The 17,811-nt window shown below is 39.1% G+C and overlaps 1 protein-coding gene and 2 pseudogenes across 4 annotated transcripts; all 3 read left to right on the forward strand.

The window, feature by feature from the left end:
* Positions 1–1,689: 1,689 nt before the first annotated feature.
* Positions 1,690–10,627, forward strand: LOC115776551 (UDP-glucuronosyltransferase 2A2-like). 4 transcript variants are annotated; one of them, XM_030724275.1, is made up of 5 exons: positions 1,690–1,851; positions 4,779–6,232; positions 7,493–7,623; positions 8,426–8,504; positions 10,489–10,544. In XM_030724275.1, the coding sequence occupies exons 2-4, from the start codon at positions 4,779–4,781 to the stop codon at positions 8,458–8,460; spliced, it is 1,620 nt and encodes a 539-aa protein (XP_030580135.1). In that variant the 5' UTR covers positions 1,690–1,851; the 3' UTR covers positions 8,461–8,504; positions 10,489–10,544. The 4 variants fall into 4 exon arrangements, with proteins under 4 accessions (XP_030580135.1, XP_030580128.1, XP_030580142.1 ...); XM_030724268.1 differs by lacking the exon at positions 1,690–1,851 and adding an exon at positions 4,193–4,270; XM_030724282.1 differs by lacking the exons at positions 1,690–1,851; positions 8,426–8,504 and adding an exon at positions 4,193–4,270 and having other exon boundaries at positions 10,489–10,627.
* LOC115776573 (UDP-glucuronosyltransferase 2A2 pseudogene) lies at positions 9,090–12,803 on the forward strand (annotated as a pseudogene).
* On the forward strand, positions 12,803–13,540 carry LOC115776594 (UDP-glucuronosyltransferase 2A3-like; annotated as a pseudogene).
* Positions 13,541–17,811: the final 4,271 nt, after the last annotated feature.

The raw sequence follows: 17,811 nt of genomic DNA on the forward strand, positions 1-17,811 counted from the left end.
GGCTATACGGACCAAGCTCTCACTGTGGTTGTACAGAGATTGAATGGCCCGCAACAACGGGCCAGACACCCCATACTCCCACAGGACCTCCCAAAGGATACCCCGAGGGACATGATCAAATGCCTTCTCCAAGTCCACAAAGCACATGTAGACTGGTTGGGCAAACTCCCACACACACTCGAACATCCTTGAGAGGATAAAGAGCTGGTCCAGCGTTCCGCGACCAGGACGAAACCGCATTGTTCCTCCTGAATCCGAGGTTCGACTAACAGACAGACCCTCCTTTCCAGCACCCTGGCATAGACCTTTCCGGGGAGGCTGAGGAGTGTGATCCCCCGAAAGTTGGAGCACACCCTCCGGTCTCCCTTCTTAAAGATGGGGACCAAATTTAAATATATATATATATATATATATATATATATATATATATATATATATATATATATATATATATATATATATATATATATATATATAGTGGGATGGCTGTTCTCTCTTCTGACCTATCTGCCCCTCAACTGTATGTAGAAACATGGAAAGCCTGAGGGAGAGAGATGGAACAGGTATGAACAACAGATGTGACACTGGTTAGATAACACATGAAAAGGAGCTTCTGGAGGAGGCTGTAAAGTAGTTTGCACATGTACCAGAAATTGCAGGCAGGCTAAAGCAGCTTAAATAGCACACCCTATATGAGATTATTAGTCAGATAATTAGAATGATATTGAGTATGAATATAGATTGGAGTTCATATTGGCTGTTAGCATTTGATCTAGTGGGATTGTAGGTCGAGCCTGACTTTGTGGAGTAATGCTAGGCTCAGTTTATTGCTCTGAAATAATTTCTGCTCAGGGAGACAGAATCTGACAAAAATGCATGTAGAGCTTGTGGCTGTTGCCCCAATATTTGAGCTATCTGGGAACTTTTTCACAACATATTAGCAAAGGTGGCTGCAAAAGTAACGTAATCTCCCGGGTCAAAACTGTTTGCAGCATGATAGGAAGACTGTAGCACAGACCAACAGATTTTGATATTGTTTCCATGCACAGCAGGGGTCCAGACAGCTTTTCTCTACAAGTCAAGAAATATGTTGTCACATTTTTGCAATTAAAAAGCTACATTTAAAGTGAAATGCATGTGTCTTTATTTTAATCCTTTCAAACCTTTTATTGACAACTAATCTGAACTAAAACAGCACTTTGATTTTCTGAGAGGCTCCATTTCATTCTAACACATTTGTGACAAAAAAATGCCAATGCATCTTTCTGATTTGCTGTATATTCTAACCAAAACCCCACAGCATTGCAGTTACAGTTGTGACTTTTGACATTTCATTTCGCTGTCATCACTCAGTGAGTGAAGAAAAGAAGAATCAATCCACAAAATTCTGCCAGCACACTGACAATTTCTTTAAAACCGCACAAATATCAGCACAGTTAAAATGACATCATGTGTGGCTTGTTCTGTTTGCCTTTATTGCTAAGAACTAAGTAGATCAATTTATTGACTTATTATAGTGATATTAGAGTTATGTATAACAAAGGGGTAATTGTGATCCAGAGCTAGAAAAAAAAATAGATGCATATACGAGCATGCCAAAATTTCATTGTACTGATTCAGTCGTTGTGTAACCTCATTATCAATGATCTTTGTGCACAGATTGATACTGTTGTGTCCTTCACCTTCCAAAGGTTCATTGAGCCACTGGGATATAGTGCCTCTTACACTATGGTTCAGCTCCTCCCCTCTGGATTAGAACTACACATTCATCAGGTTTGGTGTACTGGTGCTTTGCAAGGCAGTTCTCTTAATATTGTGATCTTCCTGGATAAATAAACTACTCATAATACAGTAAGTATAAAAGTGTTGGTTTAATATGTGACCATTTCTATAGAAGGCACTAAATGTTCTTGAAATTTACAAATTAACACAGCAGAAAAGTAGTGCTCAAAATACTGCTGCGGTTTTTAAGTCACATTTAAACTTGCTTTACTGAACCTAATTGTCAGTATTTGTGATAGACTGGTCAGACCCAATATGCAGCAGTATGCATGCATTTAAAAATAAATGCCTTTTATCTGAAGGGACAAACATTCAACTGAATAAGTATCATTGTGGAAAGTAACCAAGTAAAATATGCAATAATGAAAAATGATGGAGATATAATATCATACCATTCACTCTTCTAGTAGCTAATGCTTTCAGCAGCGAATTTTTCATTTTATTTTTTTGTTTTTGAAACAAAAAAAGGTAGGATAATTTTTTAAAAAACTTCTAAAATGTTTGGTAAGAACCTTTGAAAAATGCTTAGCAATAACATAGTTTGAACACTGCAACCTAAACTTTCCTCAAAAGGTTTCTCACATGTTCCCAGAGTTAAGTTAGTTTGCACTTTCTTTTTTGACATGTATAAAATGACCCAATATAAGTCTGCTGGGGGTTGGGGAGTCTACCGCACTTGATTTTGGGCGAGAGGAGGGATACACCCTGGGCATATTGATAGTCTGCCACAGGGATAACAGAGAGAGACAGAGAATCATTCACACTCACACTCACACCTACAAGCCAATTTAGAATAAAAAATGAATCCCTGCTCTATACCCAGAGAGAACCTGTGGAGGAACAGGAAGGACATGAAAACAACACAGACAGTCTTTAACCAGCCAGCAGATCTGAACTCAGAAAACTCTTGTTGTGAGGTGACAGTGATTAGCAGTGCATTAAAAATGTCACATTTAAAATAAATAAACTGATAAGGTTTCATTCCTTTTGAATATACAATGTACTATTACTACAGTCATCAAAGTTGCCATTTAAGTCTGATAGCAGTCACAAGGTCATCAAGTCCACAAATCCTAACTTAAGTCAGGGTCAGGATTCACTGACTGAGCATGAACGTGATCACCAAATTCCATGGTAATCTAACCAGTGCATTTCAACAGTTTAAGGATGCAGAGACTGACCATGTTTAAAAGGAATGTTTTATACTCTGTTACCCCAATAACACTCCAACACATACTCAAAATATTTCAGGTGAATTGCTGTTTAAATAAATTTTGAAGAGCATTAAAAAAAAAAGAGATGCTCTGTCACCTCAGAAATCAGTTAAGTCCTGAAAATGGATGCAGAATGTTTCATTGACAGTGTTTCAAGAAATATGTTGTCACATTTTTGCAATAAAAAGTTACATTTAAAGTGAAACGCATGTGTCTTTGTTATTTTAATCATTTAAAGCCTTTTATTTACAACTAATCTGGCTAATAGTTGTGTCATGATCCTGGGTCTGTGACCCAGTGTTTTGAGTTTATTCATTGTCCTTGAAGGTTGTTCTTATTTGTGATTTCCTGTTTTATGTAATAATGCTTATTATGTATGAGAGTTTCTAGGTTTTTTTTTTTTTTTTTAATTCAGTCCTCAGGTTATTTTCATTAGGGTTATTTGGTTTTGTCTCTGCTTACTTTTCTTTGCCTTCTCTTCGGTGTCAGCTTCGTAGTTAGTCTGTGTTTCCCTGTTCAGTTACTTCCTGCTTTATTTGGTTAGTTTCTTATCACCTGTGCATTTTGTTAGATTCTGTTCAACTCTGTCTTGTTTTCCCCAGTTGAGCTCTCGCTCCATAATTTCCTCATGTGTGTATTTGAGCCCTCAATTTTTGACAAATGTTTGTCACATCCTCTCTCATCCATCGTGGGTAGTGTGTCTTGCTCTGTTTCCCAGAGAATCTTAATCAGTTAGATTAGTTGCCCCTGTAAAGCTTTCCTTGTTTCTTGTGAGTTACCAATAAACCTGAGTTTTGTGGTTCACCCTCCTGTGTCCTGCATGGGTGTCCACATCCTTTGAACATGCTTTGAACTGCGATAAAGTATTTTTACACATTTTTTTTTATGAGTGAACTGATATAAAACCCAGAAATGCAGTGGATCCACCAGACCCAAAAAACAGGAAAACCAAGCAAGGGTTAAGAAACGCCCTACATGATAATATAAGGGGGTTTTATTGTTCAGCATGAACTCATTGTGTCTCCATAAAGAATTGAGAGTAAATTTCATTGTGCTGTTTAAGTCAATGAATAACCTGACACCGCAGCTCTTTGCGCACAGATTGATGCGCTTCTCATCTTCGAGGAACCCGCAGAGCTACTGGGTTTTACTCGGTCGTGGTTCAGCTCCTCCCCTCCAGATTACATAATTACACACTCCTCGGTTTGGCGCTGTGGAAAGCAGCTCTCTTGACATCGTGAGCTTTCCTGAATAAAGAAGCAACACTGATCACAGTAAGCTGGAAAAACCTGGTTAATGTGTGACTGTCGTCATATCGACTCTTTCGTGTTACTGGGATTTACGAGTTTACTTTGTTACTCGATTAGCGGAAAACGGTGCTCAGAATGGGGCTAGTTTTTGAATCAGTTTGAACCTTGCTATAGTAGGCCGCTTTTATTAAAATGATGATAAATAACAAGGAGCCGAATTGTCAGTGTGTTTGAGGACTGATCATTCTCAGTAATTAATGCGCTGCTATTCGTGCAGTTTTAAAGAGTTGGTGCACATTGAGTCAAGAACACTGACTTTCAATGTAGAAAAATTACAATGATGAAAAATTAGGAAGTCACGCAATCTCGAAATTAAGTGCAGCACTCTTTATCGATGGCACGAAATGAAGTTTAAACAACATTAGGTTTAAGTTTTTAAAAGCCCGATTTAACTCTATAATAGTGTATCATGACTGTCATTAACAAAAACAAAAAATTAAATTCACGTCAGAAACTTGATTTTTCATTTCAGATGAAGGTGCTCTGTTGCTGCCCTTTGCTGCTGCTCATCCTTATTCCCAAAGCCTGTGAAGGAGGCAACATCTTGGTTGTTCCATCTGAAGGAAGCCACTGGATAAACATGGACGTTCTACTGAAGGCTTTGCACTCCAAAGGACATAATATCACTCTTCTGCGTTCCAGCAAAAGCTGGTACATACCTGTAAAAGGTGATTCGTCTTATAACATCATCACAGTTCCAGTGGAGAGCACTTTGGATCAGAAGTTCATCACAACGCTTGTAGCAAAGGGCATAGAATTTCAGCGAGGGTCTCTCCCTTTAACAAGTTTTCTCTACATGAGTGTAGGGATGTTTGGCACAATTGCTGAGGTTCACAAAGCTGTATGTGATTTTGTAACAGCAATACTAGATGACAGCGAGCTGATGAGAAAATTGAATGACAGCAAGTTTGACCTGTTACTTGCTGACCCCTGCTGGGGTGTTGGAGTGATTTTGGCCAAATATTTAAACCTTCCTTTGGTTTATAATGTTCGCTGGGTATTGTCTACAGAGGCTCACTTTTCCATAGCCCCATCACCCACATCTTATATTCCTGTTACTGGAACTGGCAATACAGACAAGATGACCTTTTTTCAGAGAGTGAAGAACATGGTTTTACATGTAATAACCCAAATACAAAACGACCTCGTAGTTAGACTAGTATACCAGAAAATAACTGACAAATATCTTGGGTCTGATCAGGACTTTAATGAGTTAATGATCGATGCAGACATTTGGCTGATGAGAGTGGACTTTGTGTTTGATTACCCGCGCCCTACAATGCCTAATGCTGTTTACATGGGAGGGTTCCAGTGCAAACCTGCTAAACCTCTGCCTCAGCACTTGGAGGACTTTGTGCAGAGTTCTGGAGAGCACGGCTTCATCCTCATGTCTCTGGGGACATTTGTGACTGAACTTCCTGCTGACCTGGCAAATGAGATCGCTGCAGCTTTTGCTAAGTTGCCCCAGAAAGTCATCTGGAAATATAAAGGTGATAGACCAGCCACTCTGGGTAACAACACTTTACTGGTGGACTGGATGCCACAGAATGACCTTTTAGGGCATCCTAAAATAAAACTCTTTGTGGCACATGGAGGAACAAATGGAGTCCAAGAAGCCTTGTATCATGGAGTTCCAGTTGTGGGTATACCCTTTTTTTTTGACCAGTATGACAACCTGCTTCGTCTGAAAGACAGAGGAGGAGCTAAGATACTTACATTAACTACAGTGGACAAAGACAACAACTTCCTGAAGGCCATACAAGAAGTTGTGAATGAGCCCTCCTACAGGAAGAACATGCAGAGGCTTTCAAAGCTGCACAGAGACAAGCCAATAACACCACTGGATAACGCCCTCTTCTGGATAGAGTTTGTCATGAGACACAAAGGAGCAGCTCACCTGAAAGCAACATCCTACAGAATGCCCTGGTATTCCTACTACTCTGTAGATGTGGTTTTGTTCCTGGCTGCAGCTGTGCTGCTGGTGCTTTTAACCATTTACTTCTGTATTAAATGTTTATACACTGCAGTGTGCAAATATAAAGTGAAACGTGAATAATGAGGAATGGTAGATTTTTTTTAAAGCAGCATTTTGACAACAAAATCGTTTTACTGTATGCAATTTACATTTTTTAATTACAACATTTTATGTTCTTAAGATAGTTCAGTAATTTTAATTGATTCTGTAATGCTGATGATAAACAGCACAACAAATAAAACACTTGAAATGACTAAATTGATCACAAGGTTTTTAAAAAATTATTCTTTTTTTTCTCACTCAGCTGCATTACCTGTTACGGAGGTTGACTTACGGAATCAAATCCGTAACGGAGCTCACTTCTATGTGCTTTTTATTGATTAATTATAATCTTGTTAATTTTTGTTATAGTGAATTTACTTTAATAATTTCATGCCAGACAAATTTGAGTAATGATCCTATTTGAATTACCGAAAGAGTTCTATTCAATTTGTAAATGCTGTTAGTTAAGTTGATTATTAATGTCAAAAAATAGCAGGGTGGTGTTAACATCCTGTATTACACAGAAGCTGTGTCCCACTTAACCCTTTATAGGGTAAGAGAGTTTCCTGGTAATTTCCACACACTTTATGATGACCATCCCAGGCTTCAGTGAGGTTAAAAAGAATGTGGCCATGAAGAACTGGCCTAATGTTGTTTAAAGTTATAATGTGCATGTTGTAATGTTCTAAAATACACATTCCTCTTACTATATGTGTGTTTTTCTTGTATTTTTTATATATACACTTCTTGGAATTTTTTTTTTTTATCATTTCTGGGCAAGGAACCAAATATGGTAACTTCATTTTATACATGAAAATGAAATTTTGAAAAATGTCACAAAAGTAATGAAGTCTTGTTATTTGTTAAATGTTGAATTTCAATGAGTGCCCTATAAAGGGTTAAAGTTATGAGGGAATCTAAAGAAAACTAAATGGTTGTTTAAAAAAAACTGTTTACCTTAAGTAAAGGCAACATCGCAGTGCTTTTCAACAGTTGAAGGATGCAACTTGCAAATGTAACTTTTTTAAAAGTAAAATGTTGGTTGCAACACGTTCCAAAGTAACGTGTTACTGTAATCACATTCCATTTTTCAGTAATGTAATGCATTATTGTACCAAATTCAGTAATCTCATTACAGTTACATTTATGTCGTTACTTGCGTTCCAAAGCTTCTTCAGACACGCTGGGCGGACAGAAAGTGGGGGAAACGTCAGACGCGTCTTCTTCTTCTTCCTGAGTCAGCTGTTTTTGGTTCGTGTGTGCGGGGAGGAGGCAATTGTGGAGCGGTCTACAGCTTTTGGTGAGTGGAGATTTGAACATTGTATTTTTATTGCACTAAAAGGACAAGAGCGTGATGGTAAAGTGCAACAACTGGACAGAAAACAACGGTGTTAGACTGCTACAACATCGGCTGTTTGCAGGCATGTGCGCTGACAGCGTGCTGACACGGAACTAGCGAAGGACCCAGAGAGTGATGTTAAAACTGAGTATGCTGAGACCCCATCCCAGCAGCCAAGACCCCGAGAAGCAGTCATTCCTACCTGTACATGTTGCTGAGGCTGGTTTTCAGTTTTGTGTCGCCGGTTTTGTGTTCAGTAAACACAAAGATCGTGTGTGACCGGCACTGTAGCCTCAGGTCACGTTATGGGGCAAAGCAATGTAACGAGATGTGTAACGAACTACTTTCTCCAGCGAGTAATCATGTAATGTACTGCATTACTTTTAAGAAACATAAGGAGTAATACGTAATAATGTACTTTTTTGTAGTAGCGACCCCAACACTGGCGAGGAGGGTAGACACCAAAAGCATTGATCTATCAGCGTCAGTATGATGAAATCAAATAGTGGGATAACAATAATAAAACTGAAGAAAAAAGGGAGACGCAGATTTGGTTGCGTTGGATTAAACAGTGTATTAGTGATAAAAGGTGAACAACTGAAAAATGTGATTACTGTGGGCGGGATGAAGATATAGATCATGAGCGATTTTGATTCAAATCAGATCTCAAATAATTATTTAATCATATAAGAAGAACTACAGAAATGAATTTTATCAAGTTTTGTTAGACAAACATTTTTGAGGGTCATTTTTTTTTCTACAGCTGATGGTGGTAATGCCTCAACTGATGTATGCTGACCAAGAAGAAGTCCTAGAAAGAAGAGTGCTTATATAAAATTATGGTGAGCTGTTATCACACAGGAAAGTTTGTAAAATTGAAATTCAAAGCAACAAAAGGGCAGAGTTGATGTCATTGCTATGAATGATCTCATTGTTCATTAAATGAATGTTAACCATTAACCATTAACCATTATTATTATAACCATTATTACCATTATTATAAAAGCCTGACAGTGCCTTTTTGTCTTTCTATAAGCATGACTTATTGAGTACAGTAGACGTGCTTCACAAGGGGTGGAGATTCTGCACAGGCCTGTGTTGCCACCATAATTTAAAATTCCTGGATCAGTGCCCACCTTCTACTGTAGAGCCAAAATAGTCATTTTATACCTGAGTGTTTGTCAGTGTTGCTCTTTCCACTCTTAATATTTTTGCAGATTTTTGAATGACGCATAGTTTCAGATCAGCTTAGTTATAATATAATGTCATTTTAGTTGGATTGCATACTTTGGATGTTAATGAATAAATGTCCCTTTAAAGAGACTTGAGTTTAACTGTAAACGGGTTTACACAACTGCAGGGGTGAGGCCAAAGAGAGAGAGAGAGAGAAAAAAAACCAGGAAGTGTTTTTTTTCTCTTTTCTTCCACCCCCACTGGTTTAAACTTAACCCATTCCAGCTGTGCCTTGACAGTGTTAAAGACACATTCAACACAAGTGAGAGCATTTAACTGTAAGTTTGTTATTTATGTTATTATGTGTGTTCTTTTTTGTAGTAATGATGAGTACATTTGATATATAAAGCATGCAGTATGACTCATACTGTACAATATGCAACACTCCCTGCTGCTGTGTCTGTATGTATGTTTTCACACCGCTGTCATTGCTAAGAAATAAGTGTGAGCAGTTCTCAGTTTTCATTTGCTTGCTTGCTTAGTGTGCCGTCTAAATTATAATATCTGTGGCACAAATTCAGTGCTGTTTTAGAAACAAGCTTGTAAGAGGAACCTGTTTTTAAGTTGTGCTTTTGTCCCTTTAAGGCAGTGGTTCTCAAATCCAGGCCTCGAGGTCTGGTGTCCTGCAGGTTTTAGATGTGTCTCTGCTTCAACACACCTGAGTCAAATATAGAAGTCATTAGCAGGACTCTGGAGAACTTGACTGCATACTGAGGAGGTAATTCAGTCATTTGATTCAGGTGTGTTGGATCAGAGACACATCTAAAACCTGCAGGACACTGGGCCACGAGGCCTGGATTTGAGAACCACTGCTTTAAGGCATCTGCCTCTAATGCAGACACTGTGCACTTATTGTGTGAGAGATTAAAATATATAACTCTTTCCTGGATCATTCAGTTCATTGCACTATTGTGGTTACAGTTCCCTGGTTAGACAGGAAAGTCTTGAGGCGGAACAAATGAAACCAAGAAGTGTCAGTCTCAGTGACTTGCATTTAGTGCCTTTTGTTTGTTTTGTCTTGGTTACAGTGATTTGACAAGAGGGTTCTGTTGACATGCCAAGGACGTTTCCAATATAAGCATAACATTTATATCTTTTGCTTTTGGTTGGACGCAAAAGAAACTGTTAAGTGTTGAAAACAAACCTTTTTATTCCTACTCCACTCTCAGGTAATGCTGTGACAGGGAGTTGAGTGTTTATAAAGCCAAACATTTGAGAATACATAAGAAAATAGATGCATATGATTTGCTAAATGTGCAGGGATTATTTATTTTCTTAAGGTGAACATAGTCATGGTTATAAAACAATTTCTGCTCAGGGAGACAGGGATCTGACACAGAATACAGGCAGAGCTCTTGGCACAGCACAGCACTCTATTTTCCTGAGAGGGGCTCCATGTGCTAGATACACGTGAGGGCTGTCAGAAGGAATTTTCCCATGCAAATAATGAGACAACTGAATGGAACATCACTGCAGCTCTCTCTTATCCTGATATATGAGTGACCATTGTGCACACATTTGCTGTGACATTGTAATAACATCTCTGCTTTTTGTGTTTTGTTTTGTTTTTTTTTGCCTCTATTTCTATTTCAGAATACACCATTTAAGAAGATTTGAAGATGTTTTTGTCACTGGCTTCCATCCTCTCTTTTTTGGCTGTTTTTATTCCTGTGGCCCATGGCGGAAAGGTTCTGGTATTTCCACATGATGGCAGCCACTGGGTGAACATGAGGGTACTTGTTGAAGAGCTCCATTTACAGGGACACAATGTGACAGTGATTCGGAATGCAGACAGCTGGTACATCAGGGAAACATCTCCACATTACAGTACAATCACAGTGGATGTCGATGGGGGTGGAAATGAAGAATTTTTTCGTGCCTTTGTCTCCGAAGTTATTAAAATCAAGCGAAGCAAGGGGTCTGCATGGTCTCGCTTTGCTTTAGACATGGAGTTAAAGGACAATTTCTATGAGCTGCACAAAAAAATCTGTGAAGTGGTCGTGTTCATCTTTGAAAATAAAGATTTAATGAAGTCCTTAAATGATGCCAAGTATGATGCGGTTTTGACAGATCCTGCTAATGGTGGAGGAGTAATGCTGGCGCACTACCTTGGCTTGCCGGTGGTGTTCAATGCTCGATGGACAGTTCATGGTGAAGCCCATTTTGCTATTGCACCCTCTCCGCTTTCCTACGTCCCACTTCCACCTTCAGAGTTAACGGATCGAATGACTTTTTTTGAGAGGCTCCAAAACATATTATTTTACACCATGAGAATGCATCTGTACAAGCAGATAGTTGGGCCGCATTATTCTGCATTGTCAAGTCGCTACTTTGGCTCTGATGTGGACTATTTCTCCCTTTTTCAAGCTGCAGACTTGTGGCTAATGAGAGTGGACTTTGTGTTTGAGTTTCCACGTCCCACAATGCCTAACGTAATCTATATGGGAGGTTTCCAATGTAAACCTGCAAAACCTCTTCCACAACACTTAGAAGAGTTTGTGCAGAGCTCTGGAGAACACGGAGTCATCATCATGTCACTGGGAACTTTGATTGGAGAGCTTCCCCGTGACTTGGCTGATGAGATTGCTGCGGCTTTTTCTGAGTTACCGCAGAAAGTTATATGGAGGTATAAAGGTGACAAACCAGCTATTCTGGGCAACAATACATTGCTAATCGACTGGATGCCACAGAATGACCTCTTAGGGCATCCAAGTATTAAATTATTTGTAAGTCATGGTGGAACTAATGGGATTTATGAGGCTATATATCATGGGGTTCCAATTGTAGGGATTCCCATTGTGTTTGATCAAGCTGACAATCTATCCCGAATGAGAGCAAAAGGTGTTGCGAAGGTTTTGGATGTTTCAGATTTGGATAGGAAAATATTTAAGAACGCAATACAGGAAGTCCTGAATGAACCATCCTACACAACGAACATGCAGGGACTCTCCAGGCTACACAGAGATCAGCTGGTGAAGCCACTGGATCTTGCTGTCTTTTGGATCGAGTTTGTCATGAGACATAAAGGTGCAGCTCATCTAAAAACTGAGTCCTACAAACTCCCCTGGTATTCTTACCACTCTCTAGATGTCATATTGTTTTTACTAACAAATGCACTACTTATAGTGCTGTTTTTTGTTATGTTGGTACGGTTTTGCTTTCGATTGTGTTTGAAAAAAAAAGAGAAATCTGACTAACCAGGAAAAGGTTATTTTTGTATATGCCGATATATTGTTGCAGCACAATCAGTTTGGGGGTAATTAGTTAAATATAGATAGAAATCAGTGCTTTCTCAATGTTTCCAGTTTCTCAGAAATGTCTCCTGCAGTCCACCCAAACCTTTACTTGGTTTACACACAAAAATCTGCCAAATCAAATATGCAGAGCCATCCAGTGTGGCAAATGCTTGTGAATAAGGGAGCAGGCAAAAGAAGCTTTATGTTTATTTATATGGCCTCCTGCTGTCCACCTGAAGTACTTTCATGGCCCACCAGGGAGCTGTCGCCTACACTTTGGGAATCACTGCTGTTTATAGTATGTTCTGTTTAAAAATAAATAATAATAAATTCACATGCACTTTTCTGTATGTGGTTCTGATAGGATTATTTATAACATATATTGGTTTTTCAGAAGAACCCCATCCTAGCATTATGGACCACAAAACTAATTGGTCACACCATCAAGGCTGCGGGCTTTAGCAGTGAAAGCTAACAATAGTGAAACCTTATCACATCTATAATCAAGTCTATAAAGTCAATTTCTAACTTTGGTTTATGCTGGGAAAGTGCTCGTTTTTCCAGTGGACGGGAGCCACTAGGTTAGCAGTAACAGCATTATTGTGGACTTGCTGGAAATCCAGAGGGGAGGGATGTCTGCCTGGAAATGCTTTAAACTGGAAATGGAATGAGCAACAAAAGCCTCTGAAACGCACAAGAATTCAAGCAAATTGCTTGTTCTGAAAACAGTAAAGGAGGCACAATATGATCTTGTCCTGACAGATCCTGCTATACCAACAGGTGCCATACTTTCCCACTACCTCAAGTTGCCTCTTGTTTTTAATGTCAGATGGACTAGTCAGGGTGAAGGTCATTTTTCAATTTCACCGTCTCTTCTCTCTTACGATCCCATGACAGGGACTGAGCTAACTGATAAAATGAGCTTTCTTGAGAGACTCCTAAATGCCCAAATTTTTGGCTTCACAGAATATCAGATTGCACAGTATGCAGTAGTATGCAGACTTCTTTTCCATGTTTCAAGCTGGCCTGTGACTACTGAGAGTGGACTTTGTGTTTGGGTTTCCATGCCACACCATAGCTAATGTTATCTATATGGGAGAGTTCCAGTGCAAACCAGCAAAACCTTTTCCACAACATTTGGAGGACTTTGTGCAGAGTTCTGGGGATCATGGGGTGATCTTCATGTCTCTGGGAACTTTGACTGGAGAACTATACCCTGACTTAACTGAAAGGATCACTGCAGCCTTTGCCAAATTACTCCAGAAAGTAATTTGGAGGTATAGAGGTGATAGACCAGGGAGTCTGGGTAACAATACTTTGCTGGTGGACTGGATGCACATTTTCTTTCAGGGTCTTACAAAGTCCTGCCTGAGCTCTCATGCAGGATGAACATATAGAGATTCTGCAGGCTGCACAGAGATCAGCAAGTGAAACCACTGGACAATGCCCTCTTCTGGATAGAGTTTGTCATGAGATACAAAGGTGGAGCTCACTTGAGAATGGAGTTCTACAAACTGCCCTGGTATTCCTACCACTCTGTAGATGTGATGTTTTTCTTAGTTGAAGTTGTGCTGATTATTCTGGGCATCTTTGCTGCCTTAATAAAATGCCTATGCTCTGTGTGCCTGAGAACAAAGTGTAAACTTTGAAATGTTGGATTGTTGTGTGATTTGATGGGGATAATAAATGACAAGTTGCTGAAACTAATAAATAGAAGACAGCAAATATAAATGATTAATTGTGCTCTTTCTGTGTATTTCACACTACATTAAATTATATCTGTCAGTATACTTAAGTACTTTTCAAGACATATAGGCCCTTGATATACTGTATGTAAAATCAAACCAGGATTTTACTTGAACCCTTCAGTGAAGCAAACTATATAGTTAATGTCACTGTGGAATGAAAAAATAAGACACATGTTTTGAATATGTTTTCTGAAAATGTATTTTCATACATTTTAAAAGGTACTCATACACTGGAGCCCAATATGTTTTGCATGCTTAAAAGACTGCAGTCTTTCCTGAGTATTACACAGTATTGAAGATTCATCTCCTTATCTCTTCCAAGTCAAGTGTAGGCTTGTGTAGATTTAATCATATCCAGTTTCACACACACAAAGATTCTGATGACAGACCAGCGTTATAGGCTTAAATCCTTGCTTTTTGTATAATTAATGTGTTTTTACTTGTATTCTATTTCACACTCTGTTCAAGCTGGCATAGTATTTCTGTGTGGTGGAGACTCTATTCCCATTTCCAGCTAATCATCTGACTTTGAGATTTTATAGAATCCATGTGGCGTCACTGTATTCAGGTGGTTTTGAAAACTTTTCATTAATATAGTATTTGCATTTTTTTCCAGCTGTCGTCTGGAGTGCTATGAACACTATAGCTACAACTGAAGGAAATATCTATGCATCCACTTTCAAACTTACAGTTGGAGGGGTTCCAGAGCCCTTCCTAGCTTACATAGGGCAGAGGCCGGGTACGCCCTGGACAGGTCACCAGCCCATCACAGGGTAAACACTGAGAAACAAACAACCTTACACTTTCACACCTATGGCCAGTTTAATCACCATTTAACCTAACAAGCATGTCTTTGAATCATGGGAGGAAGCTCGAGCACCTAGAGGGAACCCACACAGGCTCAGAGGAGAACACGCAAACTATGCACAGAAAGGCCCAGAACCAGAAAAGTTCTTTCAGTGCTAACCACCGCACCACTGTGCTACCCTTGTAGGTGAGATTTCCATAACAAAAAGGTAAGATAGCTACAGGTTTTGCTATTGTATCACTGAAATTCTTAGATGCTACTGTGTGAGACACATTTACCATTAATTTCAAGAAAAATGAGACAAGCAATAAAGTAGTTTGAGATTCTCAGTGTGGGAATACACTAGCCGGCCAATGAATATGATATCCTGCTGTGTCAAAAACTGAGGGGAGTGGAGTAGATAAAGACAACAACATCCTTAGGGCTAAATAAGAAGTTTGAATAAGCCATCCCTCAGGATGAACATGTAGGGCCTGTTGCAATTTCAACACTTAATAGGTTTAACTGCCACTTGGGCAATATTGTAAACAGCAAGAAAATACAATTCAGAGCTAAAGTACTGCTGTTAACATCAGCTTTGCAAGACCAGGAAGGGCTCTTCAGGCTGCAGAGGGATCCCAATAAAGGAACTGAAGAATGATCTCTTTAGGATAACAATTTTCCAGTTATTTAACTTTACTAAAGCCCTAAACATGCTTTGTTAATTTTATAGCAGAATCTTTTTTAATTCAACTTATTATATTTGCCCAGCACTATATAAATTGCACAATGCACGCCTGAGAGATGTTAGGGTTTTGTCTTCAAGAGCTGATCACACTCGAAGACAACTCAAATTCTCAAGTCTGGAGATTTATAAGGCCTATGGATATGTTTTTGAGAAATGATCATACAGAGTGTTTAACTTAAATAAATAAATTCTTTTATTACAAAAAGATTAAAAAACGTACCGCATGTACTGTTACAGAATATTCACCAATGACCATCTCTAACTGGCAAACAGGTAAAAACATTAAGATTCCACTTCAGTCTGAATTATTACTGTTACTGAAAATTAAACATAACGGGGGGGCTAACATCTTTTGCTACAGGAGGGAAACAAGAAGTGAAGTTTCACCTTTTTGAAGTGAAATATTCGCATTCTTCTTTTGGCAAACACACATAAAAACAAGAGTACAAGTCAACTAATATTAGTCAGATCAATATTAGCTGCCTGGTGGAGTCCACTTGTGTCAAGACAAAAAACAAAACAAAAACAAAACAAGAAACTTCCAAGTTTAAAAAAAAAAGAAAAAAAGATGTATCATATTTTCAAAATTTTAAAACTTGATTGCATGACAAACTGAAACATCACTTTAAAGGGCAAAAACTGGGTCCAGAAAATTTGAATCTTGATCATGCTAAAAAAGAAATAAATTAGAAAGCACATATCTGTGCAGTAAAATTAGGCAATTAGGCAAATTTAGGTCATTAACTAAGGACAAAAACTGGAAAAAGGAGGAAATATTTAATTCACAGTCATGGTGCTTAACGTCTGATAAGTCTTTAAGTCTGATAGGACATGAATCGGTGATCCTCACGTGTACTAATCCATTACTTTTGCAGACAGATATGAGTATGGTCTGATCATCTAAGTTCTGGTTATGGAAAAAAGAACCATGTTTTTCAAAGCGCACCACAACTTTAGGTTAAAAAAAGTGCACCGATGTATCAGATGAACACAGGCACAATACTGACTATATATTTATGTATCATCACCTATAATAAAACAAGAATAACAGCTGGTTTCAATAAAGTCCACATTTATGGAGGCTTCATATGGCAGCATCAGTTGCCATTCATGAGGCACTATATATCCAGCTTCTATGGGGGAAATACTCAAATGGCACAGCAGTTACAAAAAACTCATAGTAAAAGACTGTTCACAGGGTATTTACAAGTATCCGTGCCAGCAGGGCAGGTGTTGTGGGCGGTGTGTGTCTCCTCAGGATGTCCGGGTCCTTAGAGAGCTCATCCTGAGCACAGTGAGCTCAGCTACATTTGCATCCTGCATCTCCACGTCTTGTTGGCAGCTTTCTCTGATTACATACACTACGAGACCCACACAGATGAAAATGAGGAGGACTATGCCTATAACCTGGGGTACAGAGGAGCACCACTTTGTTTAGTAAATATCACCATAAAAAGCATCATGTTGGTCAATAATGCCTAATAACACCTATAAAAAGTTTCACATGGATATGTTCTATAGAGTGCATACTCTGAGAGATGAGTGCTTTTATTGTGTTCATCCTGCACAATCATTTGTTTAAAAAAAAAAAGTAATCAACTCACCTGAGAAAACACAAACAGCTGCTGTGAGCGGAGCATTAGTTCTTGTGTGGTGACATCTCCCTCTCTAATTGGCTCACACCATTTCTGTGGAGCTGCCTTGTCAACTAGTACAAATCTACCCTCCCAGTCTGTCATAGCACAAGCAAAGTATTGGCCATCGAGGAACAACAAAATCAGCCACACGATAGCGGGAACAAAACTGGAGAGGGAAACAGTTTTCCTGCACCACGTATCACATCTGCATCCTTGAATGATCAGCATCAAAGTGAAGGCCATGACGGCAGGAATGATGAAGAATGCTGATGAAAACACTCCGTTCCATTTAGGATTGCAAGGACACTCAAACTCCAGCTCCACCAGCTTCTCTAGTCCCATGAGGATAAAGCCAAAAGCCACATTTGATACCAGGGGACTGTTGCTAAGTTCATTTTTCAGCCTGGTAAGCCATTGTTGTCTACTTTCCATACTAGATTGACCAAAGAATGAAGACAGTCGTTGTAAAAAACCCAAAAGAGGATCCTCCGTTGTGAACACATTGGCAACAGCTAAGTGATGCGTAATTAACGCATCCAGGGGTAAGTTTTCCCCTCAGGCAAAATGCCACACTTCCACTCTCATTGGTTTTGAACAAAGGAGGGTGTGCCATCGGCTCTGACATTTCTCTAGCTGATTGGACTGTGTGAAGTTTCAGGTGGGGTTACTTTTTAAATGTGGTCTCCCATGGACAAACTGGAGGGAGGGCTGTAAAGTGGAGGGAAGTTTGTTCTGCAGTTGAGCAAAGATTGGCATTTTG

This window comes from Archocentrus centrarchus, chromosome 3 (assembly GCF_007364275.1).
Source record: "Archocentrus centrarchus isolate MPI-CPG fArcCen1 chromosome 3, fArcCen1, whole genome shotgun sequence".
Lineage (NCBI taxonomy): Eukaryota > Metazoa > Chordata > Actinopteri > Cichliformes > Cichlidae > Archocentrus > Archocentrus centrarchus.

Coding starts and splice junctions, on each gene's coding strand:
- LOC115776551 (XM_030724275.1), top strand. CDS start 4,779: ATGAAGGTGCTCTGTTGCTGCCCTTTGCTGCTGCTCATCCTTATTCCC. Junction 6,233..7,492: donor ACATCCTACAGAATGCCCTG/GTATTCCTACTA, acceptor TGCGTTCCAAAG/CTTCTTCAGACACGCTGGGC. Junction 7,624..8,425: donor GGAGCGGTCTACAGCTTTTG/GTGAGTGGAGAT, acceptor TTTTTTCTACAG/CTGATGGTGGTAATGCCTCA.